Genomic DNA, 26,726 nt, shown 5'->3' with positions numbered 1-26,726 from the left:
AGTAAACCACAAGCAAATCCAAGGAATTCAGAGAGGGTGGCAAGCAATCTCCATTTTTAGACCCTAAGATACAACCATAAGCTATTCATATGGGGCAGGAAAGGACTAGGAAGTTTGCAAGGAATTACAAAGCTGGGAAATGCAAAATTTTAAGCAGTACAGAAACCCAGAAGATTAAGTTCAACCCAAAAGGAATCTGAAATCTGTCCTTAAGGTACCTTGGAGCCAATGGCCTTTTGTAACCCACAGGCTTACAAATGACAAGCCATGCAGCCAGCAGGTTTATAGCAGACCTGTATGGGCATTAGCAATATCTATCCATAAACTTTCCAAGCAGAAAAGGCTGAAATCATCTTATATGGGTAGAAATGGGGCTCTCTAAAGACCCAGCTATTAAATTCTGCAGACAAGTTAAGTCAGATGTGCAGGCATATCTAAATGCACACAAGTTTACAGATACCAGGAAACCATCTCCACAGGGAAAAAAGATACATGTAAAATGTAAAGAACAATTTTAAATTGTATTTTGAATTTGAGTCATGCCAGATCCAGAGAACATTTTTGCCTTTACGTTACCTGTCTCAAAACCACTAAAGTCCATGAGACTAAAGCCCTGAAGCCAAATAGCTGGAGAGGCAGCATACTTCAACGTGCACTTCTGACATCTAATTACCAGGAGTTCAACTGAAGTCAGTTCACAGAGAAATGTTATTTTAATAAAAAATGGAACTGGCTATCATGTTCCATAACATTTTAAGTGCATACTTGTTCAGTGAAGTGTTTCTCTCATTAAATTGAAATAGGCTGGAAATGGAAGAGCTTTGGATCCTCCACAGTATTTGATGCAATTCAGCTATAGTCAGCATTTCACTATTTGTTCTGAAAGCTCTTGAGTAAACTGCCAGAACTGGGAATGTATGCTTTTTTGTTCCCCATGGAATCTGACTCAGGAGTGTTACCCCAATATATTCACATTGCTTTTATTAGGTCTTCTGCCAACAGTTACAGGGTAACAGACACTTCGGACTGCAAAGTCAAAGTTGCAAGCAAAAATCAAGATGAAGGCAAAGAAAAAAAAATCACAAAGGCAATCAAATCAAATATAAATACAATGTTCTGGAGGTCTTTAATCATACCATTTTCTTTAATAAAGAGGTGGTTATGATCTTACATTTATTTTCTTTTGGCCTAATCCAAGGATTTCATTACTCTTTACCAGTCTTTAATTCCACACATACAAAAAAAAAAAAAAAGTTGATATTCAACCTTTAAAATATAAGCCTTATTTTCTTAATAAAATAAGTTTTGTGCTGCTGCTTGTTTAGTAAGTACTGTACATCAACTGTTCACGTCTATTCAACAAATGGACCATACAGAGTTCAAGCTAAAGCAAAAAAAAAAAAAAAAAAAGAGAGAGAGAGAGAAAAAGAAAAACACAAGAGAAAAGTAACAACCCAGAGTGTCTTGTAAACACTCTATGTACAGTTCAACACTTGTTTGTATAAAGGAGGTACGAAAGGGGCTAGAAATTGAACACAAAAGCACTGGAAGCCCCATCAGTTTTCTTTCACAACTATTGAAGTGCAAATCACTCAGGCAAGATATGAATTTCACTTGTTTATTGCTGTCCTGCTGTCTGGCTTCCCTTCCTGAAAGAATCACATTCTTTTATTTCACAATAATTTTCCAAGAAGAAAACCTTCCGTGAGGCAACGCTGAATGCTTGGGCTTTTCAATACTAGACATCAGGTAATACACTTGCAAATACCAGAACCCCCCGACTGCCCCTGCTAAGCTTTCCTGAGGGCTATTCTGCCCTCGTGCACCCCGCTATGTTCAGATATGAGATAAGGGAAACAAACAGCATTCAACAACTGACGGATAAATGAAAGTTATTCCTCTTCCCACAAATCTGCATGCACTTGGCAATTTTTCCAGTTGCACAAGGGACACGTGCGCATTTAGAAGGTAGAGACTCGGGAGCCATTCAGGATGACCGCGTGGGTTTTGTGGTAACTACAAATTGTGATATGTATACTGGTTAACACCTATTTGCTATGTGTAGCAAAACGCACAGCACCTCACCATGCAATTACTCATTTGCATCTTGGACAAGAAAAGGGTAGAAATATTGAATGCTGGAGCCGTGTGTAAGGTACAGTGCATAGTCCATTATACAAAACATGCGAGTAACTCAAATCCCTTCTAAACTTCTTCAAAATGGAAATATGGTTTTAAAGGGCACAGCAGCTGAGTTTGGCTTATTTATTTATTTATTTAAAACCATAAAAACCCAACGCAGAGGGTGAAATAAGGGCAGAACATGATCTGCAAGTCAACAGCTGAGAGTTTCAGAAGCCGTGAAGCTTTTGTGTAGTTAAAATTGCTGTTAAAAGTAGGTGCTACATCAGCAAGTCTTCATTCATAATTTTCTATGAACAGCCACCTTACAAATGAGTGCAAATCTTAAAGGTCCATTTTACATTTCAAGTCTCAAGGTTAAAAAAAAAAATTGTTACAGAGCAACAAGCTGTTTCTGTAAATGCCCACACTATCTCTTTTCAAATGGTTAAAAATGGCATGTGCTATGCCAGAGCTACTAAAAGACATTTCAGAATTCTAGACCCAACTAAAACATTAAAATAAAAAGTAGAAACCAAAATACCTTTGCCCTTAGCTGCAGAACAGCAGCAAGGTGCTTTCAGTCATAATGCTGGTGAACAAACTGATTTGCAGAGAGAACTTCAACCGTAACCCCCAGTTTTACTCTTAATGAGGGGCCTCCTAATACAAAATAGGGTGGGTACAGCCCCTCTGAGATCATTTTGCTTTCAATGAACACAAGCCAGAGTTCTGAGGATGAAATGGGAGAGGTGCTGAATTTGTGTCACTATGCAGGCACTTGTGTATAGGAATGTAGGCTTCTCATGTTGACACTTAGCGTTTATGCATTCCCTGCTCTCAAAAGCCTCCCTAAGAGCTCGCTACCCTACTGACCATGAATGGTTCTCGGTCTCCTTCCTCTCACCTTGTACATATACAGCAGTGGAGTTTGACACAAGGTGCAAAGGAGAATGTGAACCAAATACTGTAGTCTTGAGAAAAAATACAACTGTGCTAAATATAGGATCTTTGCAAAACGTGACATCAGTGGGCTCAGCACTTAGTTTGCATAGCATATCGATGACTTCGTTTTTTCACAAATACGTTGCCGGAAAAGAAAACAAGTACAGTGGATTCTTGGTATTAGGACAGAGCAATGGGTCAACATAACTAATGCTGTGTTTATGAACTACTAGCAAGGCAAGTTTAAACGTAAGTACAAAATAAAAAGCTGTGCTTCTATCGATGTGTACTGACAAAGGGCAGTGCTTGTAATAGGCCTTGAAAATGTGTTCACTTTTGGCAGTAAATTGATAACAAAGCTCTTCCCCGTAAGAGCTCAGGAGCAGTGTACACAACTTTCTCTTGAAGGAAGCTTTGTGCACATATTCATATCAAAAAAATCAGATAATATGCCCACATGCTATTGGTAAGGAGTTGCTACTACTGCCCTGCTGTGCAGAATGGTCATTCTGTAGAGCAAAATAAGTCTGAAAAGCAGTCACCGTTTTACTGTCGTGAAAAAAAGGCTTTTTCCCCATTACGAACACAAACCAGGAGGAGTTCCCCCATGACAATAACAAGTATTTTATAATTCTGACTAAGGAACAATCTGGTGTGCTTTCAGAATAAAAACCCTGTGCATGAAATCAGTGATACCATGACACAAAAGAGCAGCAAAACCTAGCAGCAGAATCTACAACAGTTTGGACATGCTGAAGTTGGGGTACGTGGTATCTCAGAAAACGGTCGGCCCATGCAGACACATGAGGAACGCGCATGATGCATGGGAGACGAGAGCATTGAGGAATACCCCAGAGCTGCACGGACTGCAGTCTGTAACGCACGCTTCGGACAGGAAACATTAGAGATCTCTGGCGTGAGCGCACAGCCTCAGGAAGTGCAGTGATGTAAACTCTGAGAATGTTAATGACTTGTGTATTTTGGCAACAGACTCAGTATCATATAAAAATAATGTTTAGTAAAAAAATCCCGGTTTCCATCATAGAAAGTCAGAAAAAAAAAACGATAGCAATTTCTGTCCTCATGGGATGAAGATGCCCCCATTTGTCAGAAACAGTTTTAAATAACAAGTAGTACATTGGAAACAAAAATGGGTCAGCAGCCTTTAAACTTGTCCTATATGAAAGTGCACATCTTTCAATGGAGTTTAACCACCATGAGGTTGTGAACTAACACAAACTGCAACTTAGGACCATAAAAATTAACTCCTTCTGATGGAAATATGGACCACCATCAAGACAAGATTACTATTTTCCTTACAAGATTAAAAACATTGAAATTTTGCAGCATCATAGTAAGGCACTCACCCATGGAAAAGTCTGTGACTGTTGCTTTGAATGGCAGCAGCTAACTAGCTTTTAACACAAGGAAGACAGTTTTCAGTTCTGAGCTAAGTGCTAGGGTGCCTTACATTATATGGGGGGAAATTATTTTGGGGGGACTGTTAGTGTTAGAGTTCTCCTATAAACTAGTTGTTTTTCCCCTTAACCCATTAAAGCATCTCATATTCTAAAATATTAGTTTTATAAATCTAGTCTTCTGTTTTAAGGCTCTAAAAATCCCCTCCCCCCGACCCCACAAAAAATACCTACCAGCGCCTGGTGGGCAACGGAGGACCAAATCCGCCATTTCACAGTCAGGAGTCTATAGTATTGCATCTTAAAAATGAAAACCTGCTTCTGCCTCCTGGAAGTTTATCCCTTCCTTGAATGCCTTCATGTGTTTGGTCAGGTCAAAATTTTGCAAAGCCAGAAAAATTAAAAAAAAAAAAAAAAAAAAAAAAAAAAAATATCAGTCTCTTCCAATCCTACAAAGGTGTTGGATCTTTCTGTCCCATGGTGCTGGTCTCCTGCCTCAAATCGACGCTGCCTGCCCTGCAGTGATTTCTCATTGGAAAAAAAACAAGGTGTCCCAATGCTTCCTTTTTTGTATGGCTCCTACAAATCTGAAAGCTTTCTTGAGTGAGGTAACAAAAGTTAGGCTTTCAAGCAAAGTACATGGTACGTAAAGTGTCCTGATGAACCTGCACAGCCTTCGCCAAGGCCTGGGGGTCTCTGCCGTTGCTCTGTCCAGATATATGGCTGCCCTCGCCGCTGAAAGTGCAAGAAAAAAAATCATTGTGTGATGGCGAGCACCAGCCATGCAGGGGGACGCTCGCTGCGCTGGGGACCGTGCCCAGCGCCCCCGAGATCCCAGCATCCTGAGGAGGCTGGTAACACCCAAAACACCCCGCAGCAGTTGTCGCAGGGCCTGGGCCAGCCCAGGATGGGGCACGGCCCCTCTTTATCCCCTCTCCCGCCAGGCTGAGCCCTAAGAGGGCACAGCTGCACATGAGTCTGCCCAGGAAGGGCTCCGCTGCCGAGCTGCTCCCGTCCAGCCGCGTTCGGACACGGAGGCAGCGCGCTGCTTGCCGGCAGGCCACCCCCGTGGTCCCTGCTCCAGGGACATGCGCACCGCCACTCACCTGTCGTGCTCCTTGTCCACGAGGTGGTAGCGGGCTCTGAACGCCACCAGCCGGGCGTAGTAGGCCGGGGCCGGGATGGAGACGGAGCGGGTGCAGCGCACGTACGTATGGCACAGCTGGTAGGTGAGGATCTGCAGCTCATCCGCGGTGAACCGGTTGTCATCCCAGAGGACGTAGTAATGGGACGGCCGGCTCGTACCCTGGGGAGGAGAGGGGGTGGTGTGGGAGGTGCTGCCCGCACCCAAACACGAGGCGGCCGCGAGAGAGGGGGCCCGTGGGAGACATCGCTCCCTCCCTGCGGTAAGGTCGGGTACCCCCTCCATCATCTGCCTTCCATTTCCAAGCTCCATCCTGCGCTGCCCTAAGCCGAGTACGCCACACGCACACGGGCGCCGCAAGGCACGAAGCAGCACTTTGCACCGAGGTGCAAACGAACGCGAAAGCAGCTGCCCCCAGGCAGCGGCGGGCTGCCGACCCTCGCAGCGCACCGCGTCCGTCTGCGCCGACCCGGGCTCCCCTGCAGCTCCCCTGAACCTGGCCAGCTCTGCGCTGTCTTTGGGGGAGAGGAAGCCAAAAAGCCTCCTTTGTGGAAGCAGCTGAAAATCAAGCAAGTGCAATTTTTTTCAGTGTAGCTTCTGACTAATCTTGGCTGCTTGAAGAAAAGCAGCTGCAAAGCAAACTGCCTGCTACAGCTGGCTGGCCCCAGCTCTCCGCCTGCAGCCAAACAACGGGTCCCGTCTGACGACCAGGAGCACAACGAGCCCGGCACGAGACGCCAGCTGACAAGCTGCTGATCTGGCCTCTCCAAAGGAGGAAATTCTCCAAGAAGAGAGATCCTTTGCTCCAAGAGAGAAAGCAAGTACGTGCCACATAAAGCAGCGGCTGTGCCGTCCTGGCACCTGCTCCTCCAGACACCGCAACGGCCGCTCGGATGGAGCTGCTCATGTCTCCAGGGCTAGCCTTCACCTTCCCCGAGGGAGGCGGCAGGAGGGGCCCAGTCACACATGCAAGAACATGGTTTGCAGCCACAACAGAAGAAAAACAGCAGCATCACAACAGCCAGCTTGGAGCACGGTACCTGAATGCCTGCATGACTGCACAGGTAGAAGTCAAACTCAAAGGGGTGGGTGATATTTGTATCCACTGTTGTTCCTGCTGGGATGTTCCCACTCTTCCCAATCTGCAGGGAATAGAGAGATCAAAGCAATACAGTGCTGGGTTATTTCCAGTTTGGGAGCACCGTGCAGAGCAGTTCCCCAAGTGTCTGTTAAGCGAGGAGCAGGAGCACCTCTCCCTGCTCTGCTCTCTGCCCGAACAGGCTTGCTGGCACTTCCTGCAAGCATCAGCCCCAGGCATAACATCAAAATAGAGCAAACTACAGCTAGTGGGAAGCAGGCAGGGCGAAGGCTGGGCACTGGCCCATCTTACTGCAGAAACGATGATTAAGTGGGCAAAAGCTCCAGGGATCTCTGCGAAGAGTTTACTCTAGAGCCTCAGCCATGAGATACCAGGGCTGTTATGCCAAGATCAAAAACTGTTCTCAGTCTCAAAATTAATTCCTCACGCTCAGGTAGAGCCAGAGTCTGTTTAATTTGATTGAAACTCTATATTTAGCTCAAATCTAAGAAAAGTTATAGCAATCAGTGAGTTAGCTGGTGCTTTTGTTGCACAAGTAACATTCTCCTCCCAAACTCATGATTGCTTGATTCATGCCCTCAACAGCACATACACCTGCAAGGCAGAAGAGCCTACTGCAAGTCTCGTTTCTTTGCACTTCTGCTTGCACAGCACATGTGAACAAGCTGCAAGTAAGCAAGGGGTTATTCTTCCTGCCCCAGCATCAGTGGTTACAGCTACCACCAAAACAACAGATGTTTTCAAGCTGACAGAGGCTATTTCAAGAGTCATCAGGATCATCTGCACCCAGTAACTCATAATAACAGCAAACAGCTGCCTGGATTTCTTGAAGCAGCCTAATCAGCATGAATGTGAGAGTCAGCTTAGCAGCATGTTTCAGGCAGGGAAGAGTGCTCTGCCTGCCAGCAGGGCGCCTTCCACCCTGCACAGCTCAGGGCTGGCTCTGGGTGACGGCCGGCGATGAATCAGACACCGCCGGCCCCCGGCGCTCCGCTGCGCTCACCCGCTCGTTCTTGTCCGCGCAGAAGAGGCGGGTGTGATGCCTTTTCTGGACGACGATGTAAGTGATGCCAGGCTGGTAATCCTTTTCCAGTTTGATGCAGGCGTCTCGGATTGCCAGAAGCTCATAGTGAAGGATCTAGGGACACAACGGCAGGCGGTGAGGCAATGCATGGGCTGTCTCCCACACCCAGCTGCTCTCATGCGCCCACAGGGCACTAAGAGACCTAATTCTCCCCCCTGTGAACTCTCCTGGAAAAGCTGCCCCAGCACAGGATATCCCCAAACACAAGCGAAGGAAGAGGAGAGCAAAGCATCCGTTGTCCCAAGCTGCCTGGTGGCCACAGGCTGCCTCGCACGTCCTGAATGGGTTCCTGGACGCCCAGCACCACCACCTCGCAAACCTTTGGCCCAGCTCCCACGAGCAGAATTAGCCCAGCACCTCCAGTGTGCACAAAGCCTTTCAGCAAACCCAACAACCTCAAGCAGCACAAACGCCAGCGAGGCAGTGTCCTGAAGCCCTTTGCTGCTGGCCGCGGGCAGGTTTTCTCCGCAGCAGAGTGGTGTGTGCCTGCTCTGCCAGCTGAGCACAGTGCTCAGGGGTTCCTCACCTGCGGGAGCTGCCCCTCGGGAACGCCGTCGCGGTAGAAGATGATCCTGGTGGGTTTGAAGCGGGTGGATTTGTAGAACTGGATGAGGAGCTCCCTCACCATATAGGACAAGTCCTCGATGATTTCCTGGCGAGGACGCTGCACACGCACCGTGGCACAGTACCGGCTGGGGTGGGCATCCATACTGCCTACGACCTGTGGGGACAGAGGCAGGCCAGGCCCACACATTACAACAGGGAGGACGTGGGACATTCCCGGGCTTTGAACACCCACAGCTGACAGCGAGTCTGAGCCGTCCCCAAGCTCCCAGACAGCGAGACGAGAGAGCAAAGACCAAAACGGACGTGCATGGTGGTGACCACATCTCGTTTTCATGCTCTGCACGGTCCTTGCTGGAATTTCCAGCGAGACAGCGGGTTGGCACTGCCGAGTCACGCAGCCGCTGCGTGTGAACGGGGGAATTGACTGCTCTGCGCCTGCTTCGCTCCTCCTGCCAAACGCTGAGGAGAGCAGGGCTGCCCTTTCCACTTCCCGATGCTCTTCTCCCTGTCCCGCTCTTGAGGGCTTCTGACCTCAGTAAAGGACTATGTTATCCTGAGCCTTGCCTGCAGTTTCATCATGCCAACGGATACTCCCCGGCACGAAATCTCGCCTGCAATTGCAGTGCGACTGCTATAAAAACTGTTTAGATCCTTGCTAAGCTAACACCAGGGAGTTCTGCTATCAGCAGGTCCTTCACCCTGACCACGCAACACCGGCTCGGCCCAGAGCTCGAGGGCTGCCCCTGCAGCACCGACGAAGTCACAGGGCTGAGTCAGCCGTCAGGCAGGGAGTTCCCACCGCGGCCAGGGCTGCCTAGAAGGGAGACCTCAAAGACGTCAGGGACAGAGGCAGAGGGTGGCCAGGCTCGGCCGTGACGCGCGGCTGTGGGCACAGCCCGGGTCACGGGCATCGACATGGCTCTGGGCCAGCGCAGGGAGGCGAAGCACCACGAGGGCAGCGGGGATTTCGCCCAGCGGTCTGCATCCCGTTGGCCAGGGCAGGGGAAGTACCACGGAGCCCCGTGCTCCCGGTGGTGTCAGACCCCACCGCCCCCGCTCAAGGCCAGTTTCAATTCTGGTTAGTGAACGCAGCTCTAGACCTCGGGCTGCAGCGCCAGAGCTGATGAGCTCAGCAAAAACGTTTCCTCTGGCATCAGATTTGGCAGCAGACACCATCCGCTTGTCTTATTAAGGCTACGGAGAGGATCAAGCCCATTTGAAGGCTTTTCCTTCTTTCCCAGCTGCAGTTTCAAACCAGCTTTTTATAAAAATTAGGGGTGGGGGGAAAAGCCACTGTGGTCCTGTACAAAAAAGCACTTTGAAAATGTTTTCAGAGGGGAAGTGCCGCTGCCAGGAAACAGACTGTTCTGTCCCATCCGCACCTAGGAGCAAACAGCCAAAAGCATATCCCAACCCCTTTTAATTAAGAAAAAAACACTCCTCCAAAGACGCATTTGCATGCCAAGGAAAACCTGAGCTATGACTCTTGGAAAGCTAAGAACTTAATAGGAAAATGCTGACATGCTTAATTAAAGCAGGCGCTACGAGAACCCGACACTCTCCTTCGCCGCGACGGACGCGCAGCAACACCCAACGGTCTCAGACGGGCGGCGAGCAGCCGCCCGGCCGCGTCCGCACGCGCGGCGGATCGTTCCACGGGCGTTCAGTGCCGAAGGCAAACCCTTCTCTCCGAAAGGCTCAGGAGTCGTCCGGGTCACCCCAATTCCCCAATTCACCGAAAACCCCCGCTGCTCCCTGCCTGGGAAGCGCCGCCGCCCCGGGCTGCGCTGCGGTCGGGACGGCTCCGCGCGGACGCCGTGTGCCCGGCGGCCGTGCCGGGCTCTCCGCGGCGTGCACGGGGTCCGGCACGTCGCGAGCCCCATCTGCTGGCGGCTGCCAGCTCTCCCGGCGCGTCCCCGCGCCCGGGGCTCCTCTGCGGGGATCCTCGGGGAGCCCCGGGACTCCCGGACCGCCGTGCTCACCGCCCAACCCTCCTGGCACCGTCCCCCACTGCGGCATGACTCCCCGCTGCAGCGTTTAAGCGGCACCTCCACGCGTTTCCCGCTTCCCCAGCGGCCGGATCGAAGCACCTACAAGCCTCAGGGCCACCTTCATGAGCGCTGCCTCATCAGCACACCAAGGTGACGCAGCCCCTTCACGGGGCACGAGGCTCCGGTGTCCCTGCGGGGACAGCAGGCGCCGAGTCCAGCCCCGGCAGAGGAACTTACGGCTGTTATGGAGGGCTTCTTCCCATCTCCTGCTGGCGGGTGAGTGACATCAGCCCCGAGAAAGATCACCGGCTGCTGAAAGACGGCAGAACTGGTGGGAAAGAGGAGAGAGCAGCAGTCAGCCTTCGGGGGCCATCCCGGGGTGATGCACGGCCCGTGGAGAGGAGGAGATCATGCAGGGACATCTCCCAACCTCCAGGCACGGCTGCAGCAAGAGCTCGCTGCAAGGCAAGACGGACTGGGAACCCACGTTTCAGAGAGCTGCTCCACGTAGCAGCCCACGGACCCTTTTCACCGGCGCCACGAGCGCTGGCTGAAACTCAGGCCCAAGGGAAAGGAGGCCACGGGGGACGTCTGAAACAAGCCCTTGAGCTGCAAGACGCAGCAGCTGTACGAACCGCTGGTGAGGCACAAGGATGTTGTTGATCCCACCGAGCTTGACGTTGATCTTGAGGCAGAGGTTGGAAAGGGTCTGTGGGGAGGTTTTCACCACGTTCTTGACCTGGACGCACTGCGTGGCCATTCCCAAGAGGGTGTCCCCAACGCGCTTCACCTCGGCTGTGGGCAGAGGGAGCATGTGAACAGCGGGGCGGTCGGCAAAGCACAGCTTTCAGCATCGGCCCTCAGGAGCAGGGAGAGGAGGCACCCAGCCCTGCGGAGCCGCGGCAAAACCCGTCTCCTCTTCCCGCTCGCCCTTGCCCCAGACGCACCGTACACCGGCGTTTTGCCCGGCAGGATGACAATAATGAGCTGAAGGCCCGAATAGGTGTTCTTGAGGTGCCGAAACATGGGCTCCACGCTGTCTGCACCTTGGGCGTATTTACAGAAGCAGGGCTGGCCTTGGATTGGCATCCCTGCGTCCTTGGAGATCTTGCGCAGCTGGTCTGTAAAGTTCCTGCGCCCGGAAAGAGAGAGAGGTCAGCCCTTCTGTGCCACAGCCCCCGGCCGCCAAGCAAGGCCGAGGGCCTGGCAGCTACGGCACAGAGTGGACGAGGGCCCGGCACGTTACCACGGCTGCAGTTTTCCAGCACCCAGCAATCCCCAAGACAGATGGGAAAGGGAAATCACTGCCCGTCTGGCACCACGTGGCAGAGAGAACGCAGCACAGAACGATCAACACGTGCTACAGCTGAATGGCCCCAGCCTGGCCGTGCCCACTTAAGGCCTCTTACCCAGAGTAAGATGTTTTTCTGGAAGACTGAATGAATTGGAAGCTTTTCTCACTTTGAAAACAGGAGAAGGGGGAGCAGAGCTGCTGTCCGGGACAGCTGATTTCCAGGTGATTTGCAAAGCTGATGCAAATCTTTGCGTACCAAACCAGACAGAGCTGCTCTGCCTGTGCGCAAGGTCAGACAACACTCCAGATTTTTGGTTTGCCAAAAGATAAGCTTGATGCAGGAACAACCATGAGGGTCTGGAGGCTCCCCGTCTGCCCAGCAGCACCTCCTCACCCCAGAGTGGGGTTTCACTTTCACCTGCATCCAGTTACTGCAGATTTAATGTCTCTGAGAGGTGCTCCAAAACATCCCGTCAAATAACAGCACAAAATATGGCCACAGAAGGCACGGATGGCCTCTAGATACCCTCTAACTGCAGGAGAAGGTCATGAGAACCTGAGTCCCCAGCAGAAGCCAAACCCAAGGTGACTGCTTTCCTAAATCAAATAAACTATCCTCACTCAGTGCCACTTGTCTACCGAGGCAAAGGATCTCTAAGCTACCAAAGCTTCTCTGAAAGCCTAAGATTACTCTGTAAAAAAAATCTGTGGAGAGTTAGTATGCTTCTGACATAAGTTACACCAATTCAGAAGAGGCTAAATGTCCTTAAAACCAGCAGCCATGTTCTCATTTAGGCAGCTGAAGCCCTCTTCTCCCACCAGAAGTCAGACATCTTATCCCACAGACAAATACCAATTAACGCTGAGAGTGGACAGACAGCAAAGGGCACTCCAAGGATCAACAGACCCAGCAATGCGAGAGCCCAACGGAAACTGTTCCAAGGTAAATCTGAAGTGGGGCAGAAAGCATGTCAAATAAAATTTAATTTTGAGCTCTGCGGGTATCGAGGAAACTTTTTCTTAAATATCCCTCACAACTCGATCCAACTTCTGCTTCAGGAAGTTCAGATTAGAAGCTACCTGATGCAAAGGGTGGATCTGGGAGAGGCTTGCTGTCAGTTCATGATGTGCTAACTCCACCTGGCAGGCCCTGTCTGCAGCCAGAACAAACAGTCAAGCACTCTGAATAAACAGAAAGGTGACTGAGTGCTCAGTCCAGACCCGGATCACGTCTGTACTGCTGAGCAATAGCTCTAGCACCAGCGATAGGGAAAGCACAGCCTCAGGCTGCGAAGAGCCAGGCGGCCGCAGGTGCGCCAGCGCGGACGCGCCTCCCCGGGCGCTCGGCCCTCCCGCGCGGGCTGCCCCTTTCCTTACTTCAGCACCTCTTCTCGACACTGCTTCTGCGGGGCAAAGCAAGCAATCGCCCAGACTTTGATCTCAATGCCGTTGTAGAACTGCTTCCCTCGCATGTCCCACACGCCTTGGTTGGGAGTTGCAATGGCCCGGTTCTGCAAGGCAAACAGATGGTCAGAGCGCTGCCGCCGAGCGGCCGCATCCCACTGGGAAGGCGATGGGACCGGCTCCGGCCCCACGTCGCTAACCCCTCGGGGACGACTGTGCACAGCGTCTCTACTCCCCATCCCACCGCTACACTACTCTCCCTCAGCATCCCATCGCCAAAACCCGTTCCCAGCACTTCAAGGGCCTATCGTGGCACTCAGCAAGGGCGAGCATGGCAAGGGCATGCAGGAGGAAGGCCATGGGAGAACCACAGCCTTACCCTGAATGCCCTTGAGCCTGCTTTACTCATCGTCGGAAGACTTCCAGCTACAACTTTCAGAAGAGTCAAACTGCAAAAGCACCTAAGCCTCTCTGAAAAAAAATTCTAGCTCTAACCTACAAACCTGAAGGTAGCACAGGTTTTAGCCAAAACCATTTTTTTCCAGCACAAAAGTGTGTTTTTGCCAAAAGCAAACATCCAAGCTGCATAGTCCTGCTTACCCTGCCTCCATACTGCAGGATGGGTGCTGGCAGGACCCTCCCCGTCACCTCCGTCATGTCGTCTTTCACCTTGATGCCAAACTCCTGAATGTACGGATCCAGGTTGTAGCTGGCATTCTTCATCTGGAGAGGGAAAGGCCAGTGGGAGGGAATGAGATCAACTGCTTCACCCCATGCGGTTTTCCTGCTGCCCGAGAAGCACGGACACATGAAGTTCAGATCCGTGGAGCACTTAAGTGCCCTTCGCAAGGGAAGGTCCAGCAATTTAACAACGGGCCAAAATCTGTCCTCTAAATTGATCCATGAGAGAGCTGATCTTTGAAGTGACCAACGCAACCAAGAGCAGAGCCTGCTCCTAAGATTTAAGACTTCACTGGAAAGGTTCAAACCAGCAAGAGATTGTTATCAAGAGTCCCAGAAGGAACATCATATATCTCCAGCTTCCAAAGCCCAGAGGCTTTGCCCTGGATAGCAACCAAACCATTAACCTGCTCCTGCTGGGTGCTGGCTGAGGCACTGGCCACCACGGACGCCAGCCCACAGCCCGCCACCAGGCTGCCAGAGCCCTCGCCGGACCCGCATCAGCCCCACGCCGTCCCTCCTGCCACAAGGACTCGGCCACATACCAGGCGACTGATCTCCTCCTGCCTGTCTGGGGCAGACCTGGCCGTCGCTTTTATCATGGTTGACGTCTGATTGTCTGTGAGCTTCTTGATGCACCGCTGGCCTGCCACGATGTTACACACCTGCGCAGCAGGAGAAAGCAAGTAGCAGCGCGTCAGGAGCACGCTGGGCACGAGGATCGCGGCCCTGCAGCTAGCACCGAAGCAGAGGCGACGAGCCTGCAGCCGCGCTAGCTAACGGAGACGGGCTGCTCAGCTCAGCGCTCGGAGCCACGGATCCCAGGTTTAACTTTCACATCTGCTTCATGGAGCTGGGGTCCCCGCAGTGCAGAGCTGGCACTCACCTCCAAGGGCAGGTACGTGTGCTTCTGCTCTTGGCCAACCTGGAGACAGGGTAGGTGAGGGTATTTCAGCTGCAGGTTGTATTTCTGCTTAAAATACTGAGCCACTGTACACTCCACCGTCTGACCACTCTCCAGCTGCAGGGGAAACCTGGCGGAGGTAGGACACGAAGGATGCACCCACTCACACAGGCACTTCACAGCTAAAGCACTACTTGCTCTGGCTGGGAACAGAGGGAACTGGCAGGCTCCCACTCTAAGCTACCCAGGGAGAAAATATAAGCAGAACAGTGGTATTTTCAGAAATCAAAACAGAAATACTCTGATCCCTGTGTGGGCCTGAGGTCCCTAAATAAAGCTCTCCCTCACTAATCCAGTTAATCAGGGCAACTGTTTTTTACAGGACGTGCCACACATGCTGCTGTCAGGTACGTGAACACAGCTCAGGGCTTCCCTGCTTGGTGCTCTCTTCGGGGGCTGAGCTGAGGCTCAAGGCAAAATTATCCGGCCTCCTCCTGACTTAGGGCAGCAGCTACTGAACGTTTAGAAGAGCAGCATCGGGAGCCCCGACCCAGGGCAGCTCCCAGGGTCCACGGGGGAAACGAGTGGGAAACGTGCGGAGGACATCGGAGCCCAGGGTGTCCTGCACCGCCCCGTGACCACATCCTTCCAGCTCCATCGTGCCTCCCTAGAGTCACGGCCCCTATTTCCCTACCCAAGCTGGCTAGGGGCTGCCATGACACGCTGCCCCACACCCTACGGAGCCAAAGGTCCCTGGGCTCTTCCAAGCACCAGCTCTTTGCGCAGCTGCCTGGGGAGCGGGCTGGTGTGGGGGCAGAACTGGGAGCAGAAATCACCTGCCAGCATGCGGGCTTGCACAACAAAAGCCAAAAATCCCCTTCTCCTCCCCCCCATCCCACCGCTTCAAACTGTTAGTAAAGCTTCTGAAAAAAGATTAAAACATTTCTGAGCCCCAGGGGTGGGCAGCCTGAAAAACATCCATTGCCTTCTTTCAGCTACAGCTCAGCAGACCCGCACTGCGAGGCTCACCTTGCCCAGCAGCCACCCGCACAAGTCCCATGTGCCCGGCATGGGTTGCCCCACTCCTCCACGCCTGGCACTTGGCTCAAATCCTGTTTTGCTTCCCAGCCTCCCTGGGTGCAATTCCCAAGGCCCCAGAGCAGCCCCTGGAAATGCTCGTGCAGGAAGGAGCAGCCGGGGCAGCGATGCGCCACCCCCGGTGCAGGGGCTGCCAGGCCTGGCCTGCTCACAGGCACACGCAAGTAATTTAAGGGCAAGGGGATCACTTTGTCCCTTGACAAAGCTTCTGTTTTGGCAGTGTCTATTTTAAGCAAGAAGAAAACCCAGCTCGGAGGTAAAAACTAGGACAATTCCTGGCACGTTAACTCCAGCGCTGCAGACAGCACGCCCTCTCCTTCCCTCCCGCTCGCAGCGGGCACGGCGCACGGCACAATGCGCCGAGCACCACCGCGCCTTTCGCTGCCACCAGCTCGCGTCTCCCTCGTGGCTCTCGCCAACGCCGACAGCCGGCTGCTAAAAAGGAGAACGGCGCAGATTTCTCCAAGGGCATCTTCCCACCCGCCTTACGTCTGGTGGCTGGCCGGTCGCCTGGTAACGTTACACACGCGGTATTTCCTCTTCATCTGCCCGCAGTGGGTAACCTCTACTTTCAGACCTAATGCAAGAGAGAGAGAAACAGCAGGATCGCGGGTGAGAGCGGGAGCTGCCCCAAGAGCCGCCTCTTCGCCCGGCTTCCCCGCCGCACCGCAAACCCACGGGTGGAGCGGGCGCCTTTGCAAACGCCCCGGGAAGGGCGGCCGGGCCGGCGAGGAGCGAGGCCGCGCCTGGAGGGGCGTCCGCCCGCGGAGCCGCCAGGGTCGCGGCTCGCCGCGGGCAGGGTCTCGCGGCGCCCGCCGCCGGCTCTACCTTTGATCTCCTTGGTGAAGCGCACTCGCTGCGAGTCCGTCAGCGGCTTGGGCTGCTCGTCTATGTTCCGGATATCCAGCACCTCGCACATGAACTCGATGACGGGCTGCGCTTTGTAGAAGGCCGTGGCCGACACTGCAGGACAGACACCGAGATGCGACCCTGCTCTCCTCGAACGGGCGGGAGACCTGGCCGCATCCAACCTCCCCCAGCCCCGCAGCTGCCGCTCATCCAACCTGCACCAGCCCAAGACGCGCACCTTGCCAGGACGCGGGCGGCTTGGCAAACCTCCGCGGACGCGCGGAGCAGGAGCCCGCCGCAGCCCACCGCCCCGAGCAGCGCCTGCACGGCCCTGCCCTGCCTTTGCTGAAGCCAACAGGAAAACATCCCTTAATTTGGCAGCGGTATCTACAGCGCCCGAGAATCCTTCCCTAGGGCCCAGCCCCCCGTCGCTGCAGCCAGCATTGGGTGCTATCGGCCCGGCCCTGCACACAGGGCCCCGCAGCGGTGCCGACAACGCCGGGAGCAGGGCATTCCCGCTAGCACGGAAAACAAGTCACCGTCAATGTTGAGCATCATCTTCCACATGGCAGGCCTGACTGACTGGTGGAAACCAAACCAGACCTCCCTGCCGCCTCCCAGCGGGTGGTAATAACCTTCTGGGGGCGAGAAGAAGGAGCGACCCACGGGAGTGTACCTGCAAGCCAGAGCAAACCGCACGTCAGAGCAGAGGCGCGTCGGCCGGGAGGCAGGCGCAGAGCACCGCAGCCCCTGCGGGCCGTCGCTCCCCGTTCAGCTGTGCCGCGGGAGCGTCTGCAACGATCGCACCGGCTCCTTGGGCCAGGCAGGGTACCGAGGTGCTAGAGCACAGCTGGCCAACACCGAAGATCTTAAAGAGCAGCCCCAGGCACGGTGGCCAGTCCCAGGACCGCGGGCTGCCGCTCTCGGCACGTCCGCTCTCCGGCACGCTGCGCGCTCTCGCTGCCCCTGCCCTCCTCCAGCGCCCGTCCGCCGCGCTGCCCCTTCGTGCAGATACCTCATGGAGGCCAGGTGCCTCATGGCAACATCCAGCGCCTGGACAGACTCCAAGGGAACGGGGATCTGCCCGCTCACCAAGGCCTCATGGAGCATGCGCCAGCTCACGATCGCCATCCACTTGATAGAGACCTTAAATATCCTGTCCTTGCCCTCCCCGGGGATCGTCACCTCAAAGTCGACCTGGGTGCGGAAGGGAAAGGGAAACCGTGGCAGCAGCTCTGCAGGACTGGAACCCGCAGTCCAAGGGGAGGCAGGTCGCTCTCGGCTTGCTCTTCCCGTGCAGGCTGCCACAGGCTCGCCCACCCCGCTCTCACCCGCTCGTTTCCAATGGGCAAGGCCGTGACAGTGTAAATGTTCTTCTTCCCATCGTAGACTGGCTTTCGGTCGCCGAAGATCTGAGGTTTGAAGTGTTGCACCATGTATTCCACGACTTCCCTATGCAGACGAGGGGGGACAAGGAAAGAGGTGACCGAGGAGAGAAAAGCAAAGTCTGTTTGCCCCGCTTCTTTACCGATCCCTGCCTGCTCCTCAGCTCCCCGACGCCGGGGTGCCGCTGGGCTCGCGGCAGCCCTGTGCCTTGCCGCGCAGCAGGACGAGCTCACGCTGCGCACAGGAACGCGTGCTCCGGAGTGGGCTGCAGAGCTGAGCGGTGCGCCGGCAGGGCGAGAGGGAGCCGCTGGCCTCCCCGCCAACACTGGCTGCCGAGAGCATCGCCAACAGCATCTGCGCGCCGGCCCTCGAGGCTCAGCGCGCCCCAGGCTGCGGGGGCAGCAGGGGACGGCGAGCGAGCAGGGCGTCGCGAAGAAAAACAAAAAATAGAAAAACCTGCGCTGGCCCGAGGTCTGGGACTTGCTATTTTTAAACGTGGGACTGTTGCCAAAGTAGCACAGCTGCTTTGAAGAAGGTTCAGGATCTCCCCAGCTATCGGGGACGGGAACCAGGGCTGCTGCACAAACGCAGCTTCTAAGGTTCACGCACCCGCCAAGCTGGGCAGCGCCACAACCGCTGGCACGGGGCGGCGCGAGCACGCGGGGCCGGGCGCGCGCTGGCTGTACCTGGCGCTGTTTTGCAGACAGATGCCGGGCAGCAGCGAACCTCTGCGCACTGCTTTACAGCCCCAGAGCGGAGGGGGCAAGGACAACCCGAGACAGTCTCATCCGAACGCTGCCCACCAGTGAAGAGGGAGAAAGGCACTTACTGCACCTCCGCAAGGGAGCTGCAAGCAGGGACGGCGTGCCAAAACCTCTAATACTTGCCTTACCTGTTGACTCTGCGCGGACATTTGTCGGGTTTGATATCCACTTCATAGTGATACACATCGATCTTGGGAATGTCCACTTCAAAGTAGTTGGCTAAGAGCTTGATGGGCTTCCCGACAGTTCCTATCCCGGGCCGACGCGGCGCTTGAAATACCTGCTGCAAGGGTGGCAGGTATGCGCCTGCAGCTGCGGGGCGAGAAAACGGGGCGGTCAGGAGGCTCGGGAGAAGCTCCAGTAGCCAACGCAGAGCCCCCAGCGCTTCCATTACCAGCTTGAGGGGTGAAGCTGCGATCGCACAGCTGGAGACGGCAGGCGCTTCCCTGCAAGTGTCGCTGCCGAACGGCAGTGCCGAGCGCTCCGCTTCGGCCGTGCCCTCGCCAGCCGCACGGGCTTCAGGCTGCCCACCAGGCAGTGAATCACCTCCGTGCCGCTTTCGGGGAGCGGCTCGCGCTGGGCCGCACGCGACGCTGGTGCGGACCTCGGCAGGCGCGAGCGCACCCGCGATACCAGCGCGCGTGGCCGTGCCTGCGGCTCGGTTCTCCGACCAGGCGCTCAGGACGGAGGGCTACGATCAGCCCTCTCGATGCCGGAGCACAGCTCGTACCCAGCGCACATGCTCAAGGGCTGAGGACGGAGTCTGCGTGGCCCCGGGATGAGGATGGGCAGGAAAACACGGGAGCCCCCGCGAGCACGCACCACCTCCTGGTCCGAGTAACCGCTCACAGCACGCCTGGGAAACGACTCGGACCGAAATAATTAAGCAGCAAGGCACAGGGACGCGGGGGGACCACGCAGGGGGGCCTTCCCCCTCCGAGGGCGAGCGCCGAGCCCGGCCCCACGGCACCGGCGCAGCGAGAAGCATCGCTGCATCGCGCCTCGCTCTTGGCAGCGCAGGGCGTTTGCAAGCCGCAGCCCCATCCTGCCCCCTCTGCCGACCCTTTTCGGCCGACCACGCCGCCCTCCAGCCTCGGAGGGGGCCGGGACGGGTTTTTTAGGCGCTCTCCTTCCCCAAGCTGAGCGCGGGGCGGCGAGCGCGCCCGGCCTTTGTCCGCGGGCGAGGAGTGCGGCGAGCCCCGCGCCCGGCTGATTTACAAGCGGGAGCCAGCACAAAGGGGCCGCCGCGCCTGCCGGGAGTGGGAGCGGGAGCGGGACGGCCCCGCAGCGAGCCGGCTTCCCACGGCACCCGGGCACGGAGCAGGCGAGGCGCCGAGGGCACGGCGGGCGCCGAGCCCGAGCAGCCCCGCTCCCGCCGGAGCCGCGTTTCCGCCGTCTCGCCGAAGCGCCGCAGCCACGGGGATGAGAAAACACACGTGTTTTGCCCTGCGCCCTCCAGCGAATTCAGGCTCGCCCCTGAAGGAGGATACCACAAAAAGAAACAGGAAATATTTTATTGCATGTGTGCTGCGTGATTATTTAACTGCCAGGTTTTGCAGGGTAATAGATCATTCTGTTTTCACATTGGTTATTAACGATTACGTTTCGAGTTGCCCAAGAGTCGCCCAGGTCGCGGGGTAACTAACCCGCAGTGCAGAACATTAACTTTCCTTTTGCCTTTATCCTCCTCCCCAAAACTCCGTTCTGAACTGCTTTTTAGAAAAAAGTATCACATCAGTGGGAAAGGCTAACTCCACGGACATTGCCGCTAAAAATAGGGAGAAAATTAAAAACAGGGTGAGGAAAAGCTCCAAGGGATTGAGAGGTAGCTACAAAAAAATAAAGATAATAAAGTGAGGGGTAGCAATGCCAGACCACATGACTGAAGTACATTTCTAAACTGGCAACACCCTTTCACTCAAGGATACCTTAAAATATTGTCAGAAAACCGACTGAGACTTCTGCTCTTCTAAGCATCATCTCCCCATCTTGCTCCTTCCCCACTTTGCTAATCTCCCCCAAAACCCCTCTTCCAGTTCGTGTGCATCTTCTATTTGCGTCTCAAGATCTAGCGAGGTCTCTGGCCAGCTGGGCTGGGTGCAGGGAACACAGCAGTAAGATATTCAGAGCACTCCATCTGGATGGCCAACTGTCGAAGGCAACCCCCCGACCAGCCTCCTGACTCCGATTTAGGATCCTGAACACACGGTGCTCTTAGCACCCCTTGCTCCAGTTCGGTTGCTTTTTAAACCCAAATTTCTATGCCAAGTTGAGAAATGTTAGCACTAGAAAAAAACTGCAACCTACATCGCAGGTTCGCTGCGCAGCGTTGCGCCGCAGCCGATCTTTGCAAAACAGCAGAGCCGGCGCGAGGTCCGGCCGTCCCGGCTCCCCTACGGCACCGGAGCGGCCGAAGCGCGTCGGCATCCGCAGGTTCGCTCTGACCGCCCCAGCTAGCGGCGGAGGACCAACAGTCCCAGTTAACTTCACCGTGAGCTTGCAACCGAGTGATGCCCGTGACGTGAAAATGCTGCTTTTCGCGTGATGGTGGCGCGGCCGAGAGCCGCGAACGGCTCCTTCCCCGGCGGCTCGCCGGGCACGGCCGCGGACCACGCGCTGGCCCGGCTACAGCATCCGCCCTGCAATCACAGGGCCGCGGCGAGTCCCATCGTCTTAAACTGATTTTACGCCGAGCGACGCTCAGTATAATTCATGTCTCCACACGACTAACATTTCTTGGCAATCGCCAGCTCCCTGGCTGCAAGCTGATGCATTTTTAAAACACGCTTAGCAATCAAATCGGTATTCGCCAGCGCTGCTGGAGCCTCCACGTCCCCACTCTGTGTTTTCGCCGAGAAGCTGCTCAGTCTCCTTGCAAAACCCGCCGGCAGGGCAGCAGCGAGCTCCAGCGCTCCTTCCCCGTTACGAGACTTTGGATCCGCTCGGCCCACGAGGACGCATGGCCGGGGCTGGCCCCGAGACGCTCAGCATCCTCCCCCGCCTCTGCCGAACCGCCCGCTGCAAGCCGGCACGGCGCGGGAAATAACAACTAGTGCTGCAAGTACCGCTGCGCCTCGCCAAGCCGCTCATCTGGGATCTCCAGGCACGTTGCGAACGTAAACCCTCACAACCGCGGTCGTGAATCACGGGCTAAGCAGCCGGCCAACGCCTGCGTTGCTTAGGGCACCAGAGCTAGGAGCGAGCCACGCAGCCCTGCAAACGCAGCGCGGCTTCCTCGCAGGGGAGGCCCCGCAGCGACGGGGCGGCACGCGCGCCTGCCCCCCTTCCCAAACCGCTTCCAGATCTGCAGAGGACAAGGAAGCCTCCGTCTCCCCGCGCTGCTGCTTGCACAAAGCAGCGTCAGGGCAGCCGAGGCCGCCGGGGGCCGGGGTGCGACAGCCCAAGGGAGTCGTCGCATTCGGCACCTCCTCGCCCCGGCGGCGCCGTGCCCAAAACCCGCTGGCGCTGCGCGCCGGACGGCTGCAGCCAAGCCTTTCCCGCGCCGCGTCCCTGCCTCGCCGCAGCTCCCCCTCCAAAACCCCCCGAAACGGCAGCTTCTTCCCCAAACTGCGCTCCGCTGGGCTAAGGGAGAGAGGTGCCGGGGAAGGGCCCGGCTCTGCCCTGCCCCGCCATCCCCGCGCCACGGCCCGGCGGCGCCGCGCACGAGCTTCCCGTTGCAAGGGGCAGCCTCGGTGAGAAGGACCGAGACAGAGGGGTTTTTCTCCGCATACCTCGACTCTCCATGGCAAAGCTGCACAGACTCCCACTTTGTCATGCAAATGAGGGCGCCCCGGCGGGGCGGCCGCCGCCGCGTCTCTCCCCAGCACAATGCCGGCAGCTCGAAATCCCGAAACGTGCCGCCGCCACGAAACCCCGAAATCCGCCAGCGAGGAACCAGGGAGCCGGAGGCGCGGCGGGACGGTGACAGTCCCCTCGGCGGGGGGATCAGTCCGGGAACCCGCGGGGCGGCTGTTATTTATCGCGACAGCCGGCGAACGCGACCCGCTGGCCAACAGCTACCCGGGCAGAGCCGCCGGCGGGGGCAGAAACCACCGCGTCGCTGCAGCCCCCCGGCCCGCGAGCAGAACCGCCGGCGGCAGGCGGAGACAAAAGGAAGTTTTCTCGCGGCCCCTCAGAAATAAAGATGGGAATCGAGGCTCGGAGAAAAGCGCGGGGGGGACGCGCCGCGGATTAACACCCCCAGCCGTTCCCCACCCCGGCGCGGCCCCGCAGAGCAAGCCGGAGGCGGGCGAGAGCTCCCCGCGGCGCGGGGGCAAAGCAAGGGGCAGCCCTGGAACGAGCAGCTCCGCGTAAGCCGCGCGAGACGCCGTCCCGCAAAGCACGCCGGCGAGGAAACACTTTATCTATCCTCTCCCGGCGCAGACGCTCGCGCTCGCTCGCTGCCGATTCTCCGCCGTGCAAGTTACCGTCAGCGCAACCAGGTTTTGGGTTCCTCACGGAGGGGAGTATAACGGGAACGCGGCCACGCGGCAGGCAGCGGGCTCCGACCGAAAACGTCGATTTGCAGCGTTACAGCCGTCCCTGCGCACCAAAGCCAGCGCTCCGAGGGAGGCGCCGAACGGCCCGGCCACCCGGTGCCGCTTCTGGCCCGTCGCTTGGGGACTGCGGCCAGGAAACGCGCCGGGACGGGCTCCAGGCTGCTTTCGCGCAGCGTTTCCTTCTGAAAGCGGTCCGGCTCCGCGCGGAGCCCCTCAGCAAGGCCGCTCCCGGGAGGGTTTCGGCGAACGCGCGCCTGGGCCTCCAAGGACGAGCGAGCGACGGGAGCGCGGGCGCAAGCAGAGCCCGGCCCGCGCCGGGCTTCGCCGCGCTCCCCGGACGGGGCGCCCGCCCCCGAGCGAGATCGCACGACCCGCGGCAGAAAAAGCTGCGCTTCTCCGTCTGGTTTGGCTCCCTGATTTCTCTCAGCATCTGCCATTTTAATCGTTTGTCTCCGTTTTGTTCTTTCCTGGGTTTAGATACAGACAACAGAAAGCGTTTAGAGATAAATCATACGCGCTCTGTCTGGAGGCAAGGTGCTTCTCCCAGCTTTGTTTCTCGAAATAACCCTGTCCTAGGAACACACGCACGCGATTTCACGTTTCCTGAGGACGAAGAGTTCCTGCAGAAAGAACGGCTTTGGGCCTTCTGCAGGGTTTAGCATCGGAAGACAACGGTTAATCTTAACAGCACTTAGGAAGTTTGCAAGGGATAAAAAAAAAAACGTACAGGTCGGGGAGAAACCAGGTTTAGCTTTTAAAAACACCGCATGTACGCGTCCCTCCCCCGGCAACCGCCTGCAGCCCCCGAAGCCCCTCGGCCGCCCCGCCAGGCGCCCGCAGCCCGCGCGGTGCCGGCTCCCCGGCATCAGCGCTCGGGGCGGACCGGGGCCGGCAGCGGGGGCCTGGCCCCGGCCGGGAGCAGAGCAGGGGACCCTGCGGCGAGCGGAGGAAGCAGCGAGGGATGCGACGCCTCCGCGCCGGCGGCCGCGCTCCCGGTTCGCGCAGACCGGACGGGCTGGCCACTGCCGCTCCTTCTGAGCGGTGCCGGCGGTTCTGGGTTTTCCGCCCGCGCACGGGGACCCGGGCGGTCCCGTCCCGCGGGGAGGCACCGTCTCCGCGCCAGGACTGGGCTCGGGAACGCCGCTCCGAGAAAGGCGCCGGCGGGGAAAAGAGCAGCTCGTCCCCAGCGCGCTCCGCACCCCGCCAGACGCCCTCCCGGCCTAACCCAGACGGCGGCACCACCCGAAATACTTTTAAAGCACTTTCGTGGAATTACCCGACCTCGCAAATCCACCGTACGAGGGGCGTAAGCGGCATTATCTGACTTTCCCAGGCGGATTCGGCAGCACAAAGCAGCCGTGGAGGCGCAGCAAGCCGCTGGCAAAGCCCCGGCTCCCGTTCCCGCACTAATCTCTAAATCACCGCTTGCTGAAGGGCCAATAAATCAGCATCAAACGTCACCTTCTAGCTGCCAGCGGTTCGCGCAGACACGGAGACATCTCCGTTACGCTTCAGATTAATTACCCTGAGGAAGGACCAAAGTTTGGTTTTAAACGTGCAGCTGCTTTACATCAAAGCCGCGCCGCCACGCCGCGGCGGGCCGAGGCGCTCGCGCCCTCTCCCCAGCTCCCGGCCCCCTTTCAGACGGCAAAATTCTTCTGCAAACTGCACGAGAAGTTTGCAAACCTCGGGCCGGCACGTGCCCCAGCCACCGCACGGGCCGAGTTTTGAGGACCGGCTCCCCCAAACCCCGCGTGCCCACCCGTGGCCGATGCTAAGAGCGTCACCAGCAGCTCCCGCGTTTCACCGGGCAGGCGATGCATGGGGCGAGCCCCCAGCAGGGGCCTCCGCAGCCCCCCCCCGGCCACAGTGTCCCTGTGTCACCCCTGTCCCCCGGGAAGCGGAGGAGGGGGGACGAGGGTGCTGTTCCTCCTGGGAAAAGGAGCGGCGGTTCCCAAGCCGAGGGCTCGGCAGGTGCCCCCCGGCAACCTTCTCTGCTGGACCCCCGCTTGGTGCCCCCAGCCTACTGTACCCCCAAGGCGTGGCCCCCGCCGCCCCCCACCGCAGCCCCCTTGCCCCTGTTGCAACAGCCCTGATCCCCACATCGTGCCCCCCATTGCACATCCCTCAGCCCCGCCGCACAGCTCCCGGCTACTGGAGGAGCCCTGACCTCCGGCAGAGCTCCCCACCGCACACTCCTTGCCCCCCTCCATTGCAGGGCCCCACAGTGCCCCCCTCTCACCCCCAAGGTGGGCCCCCACCGCAAATCTCTCACCCCACCACTGCAGACCCCTTGCTTCCCACTGCAAACCCCCCCCATTGCACACTCCTCACTCCCCACTGCAGAGCTCCCACTGCACACCCCTCTGCCCCCCACTGCACACCCCCACTGCCCCCCACTGCACACCCCCACTGCCCCCCACTGCTGAGCCCCCACTGCACACCCCTCAGCCCATTGCAGGGCCCTCCCTGCACGCTCCCACTGCATATCCCACTGCAGACGCCTTCATTACAGACCCCTTTGCCCCCCACTGCGGAGCCCCACTGCACACCCCTCGCCCCCCACTGCAGAGCCCCCGTTTCACACCTCTCGCGCCCCACCGCACAGCCCCACTGCTACACTTCGCACCGCAGACCCCCCGCTGCAGACCCCTCGCCTCCCCGCCGCGAGGCCCCCGGGGCACACCCCTCGCCCCGCTGCGGGCCTCCCCCTGCACCCCCACCGCGCACTCCTGCCCCTCTCGCCCCCCAGCCGCACGCCCCCTCCCCTTGCACACCCTTCGCCTCCCCGGCGCAGCGCTCGCCCCCCGCCGCCCGGCCCCAGTTCCACCCCCGGTGCTACCTGCTCCCGAGGGTCCCGCTTCCATCCCATCCACGCGGGCGCCGCTCCGCTCCGCTCCGCGCCGGGGGGCCGCGGGCCGGGCCGGGCCGGGCCGGGCCGAGCCGGGCAGGGCAGGGCCGGGGCCGGGGCCGCTGCTGCACCGCCGCCCGCCGCAGCCGCCTCCACGCCTGCGCCCCAGCGCGCATGCGCCGCGCCGCCCCGCGCCCAACAAAGGCGCCGCGCACGGCGGCCCCTGGCGGCGCGGCGCGGCGCAGCGCCCCGGCGCCCGCCACAGCGCCGCCATCTTGGGCCCGCCGCGAGGCGGGAAGGGCGGCGCGGGGGCCGCGGGCGGGCGGCGGCGCTGAGGGGGCCCCGGCGGCGCTGAGGGGGCCCCGGCGGTGGAGGGGGCCCCGGCGCGCCCTGGGCCGAAGTACTGCCGTGCCGCCAACTGGGATCACGGTTTCGGTCGTGTTTGGGCCAGCCTCTTTCCAAAAACCTTTAGGTTCCAGCCACAGCAGCTTTAAAGAAACAATTCAAAGCCAACAGTTAGAATGCGTTTCCTAAATCATTGTTCGTTTCCTAAATTATTCTTCAGTATCTCATGGCATTGGTAGGCAGGGATGGGGACAAAGGACTGTATGGTAGAACAAGGCTTTT

At 57.3% G+C, this 26,726-nt stretch overlaps 1 protein-coding gene across 1 annotated transcript; it reads right to left on the bottom strand.

Annotated features, from left to right (window-relative positions):
• Positions 1 to 1,107: 1,107 nt before the first annotated feature.
• On the bottom strand, positions 1,108 to 26,131 carry LOC134150414 (protein argonaute-1). Its single transcript, XM_062594323.1, has 19 exons — positions 26,091 to 26,131; positions 18,878 to 19,061; positions 17,931 to 18,051; positions 17,615 to 17,796; positions 17,139 to 17,275; positions 16,579 to 16,713; positions 16,240 to 16,327; positions 14,635 to 14,782; positions 14,294 to 14,413; positions 13,668 to 13,790; positions 13,041 to 13,174; positions 11,317 to 11,501; positions 11,005 to 11,164; positions 10,607 to 10,697; positions 8,338 to 8,532; positions 7,731 to 7,865; positions 6,669 to 6,770; positions 5,591 to 5,790; positions 1,108 to 5,219 (listed from the first exon to the last, which is right to left on the bottom strand). The coding sequence occupies exons 1-19, from the start codon at positions 26,113 to 26,115 to the stop codon at positions 5,111 to 5,113; spliced, it is 2,574 nt and encodes an 857-aa protein (XP_062450307.1). The 5' UTR covers positions 26,116 to 26,131; the 3' UTR covers positions 1,108 to 5,110.
• Positions 26,132 to 26,726: the final 595 nt, after the last annotated feature.

The sequence above is a fragment of the Rhea pennata genome, chromosome 23 (genome assembly GCF_028389875.1).
Source record: "Rhea pennata isolate bPtePen1 chromosome 23, bPtePen1.pri, whole genome shotgun sequence".
NCBI classification, from domain to species: Eukaryota; Metazoa; Chordata; class Aves; order Rheiformes; family Rheidae; genus Rhea; species Rhea pennata.
The sequence above is the reverse complement of the archived record's forward strand: the minus strand, read 5'-3'. Positions and strand labels throughout refer to the sequence as shown.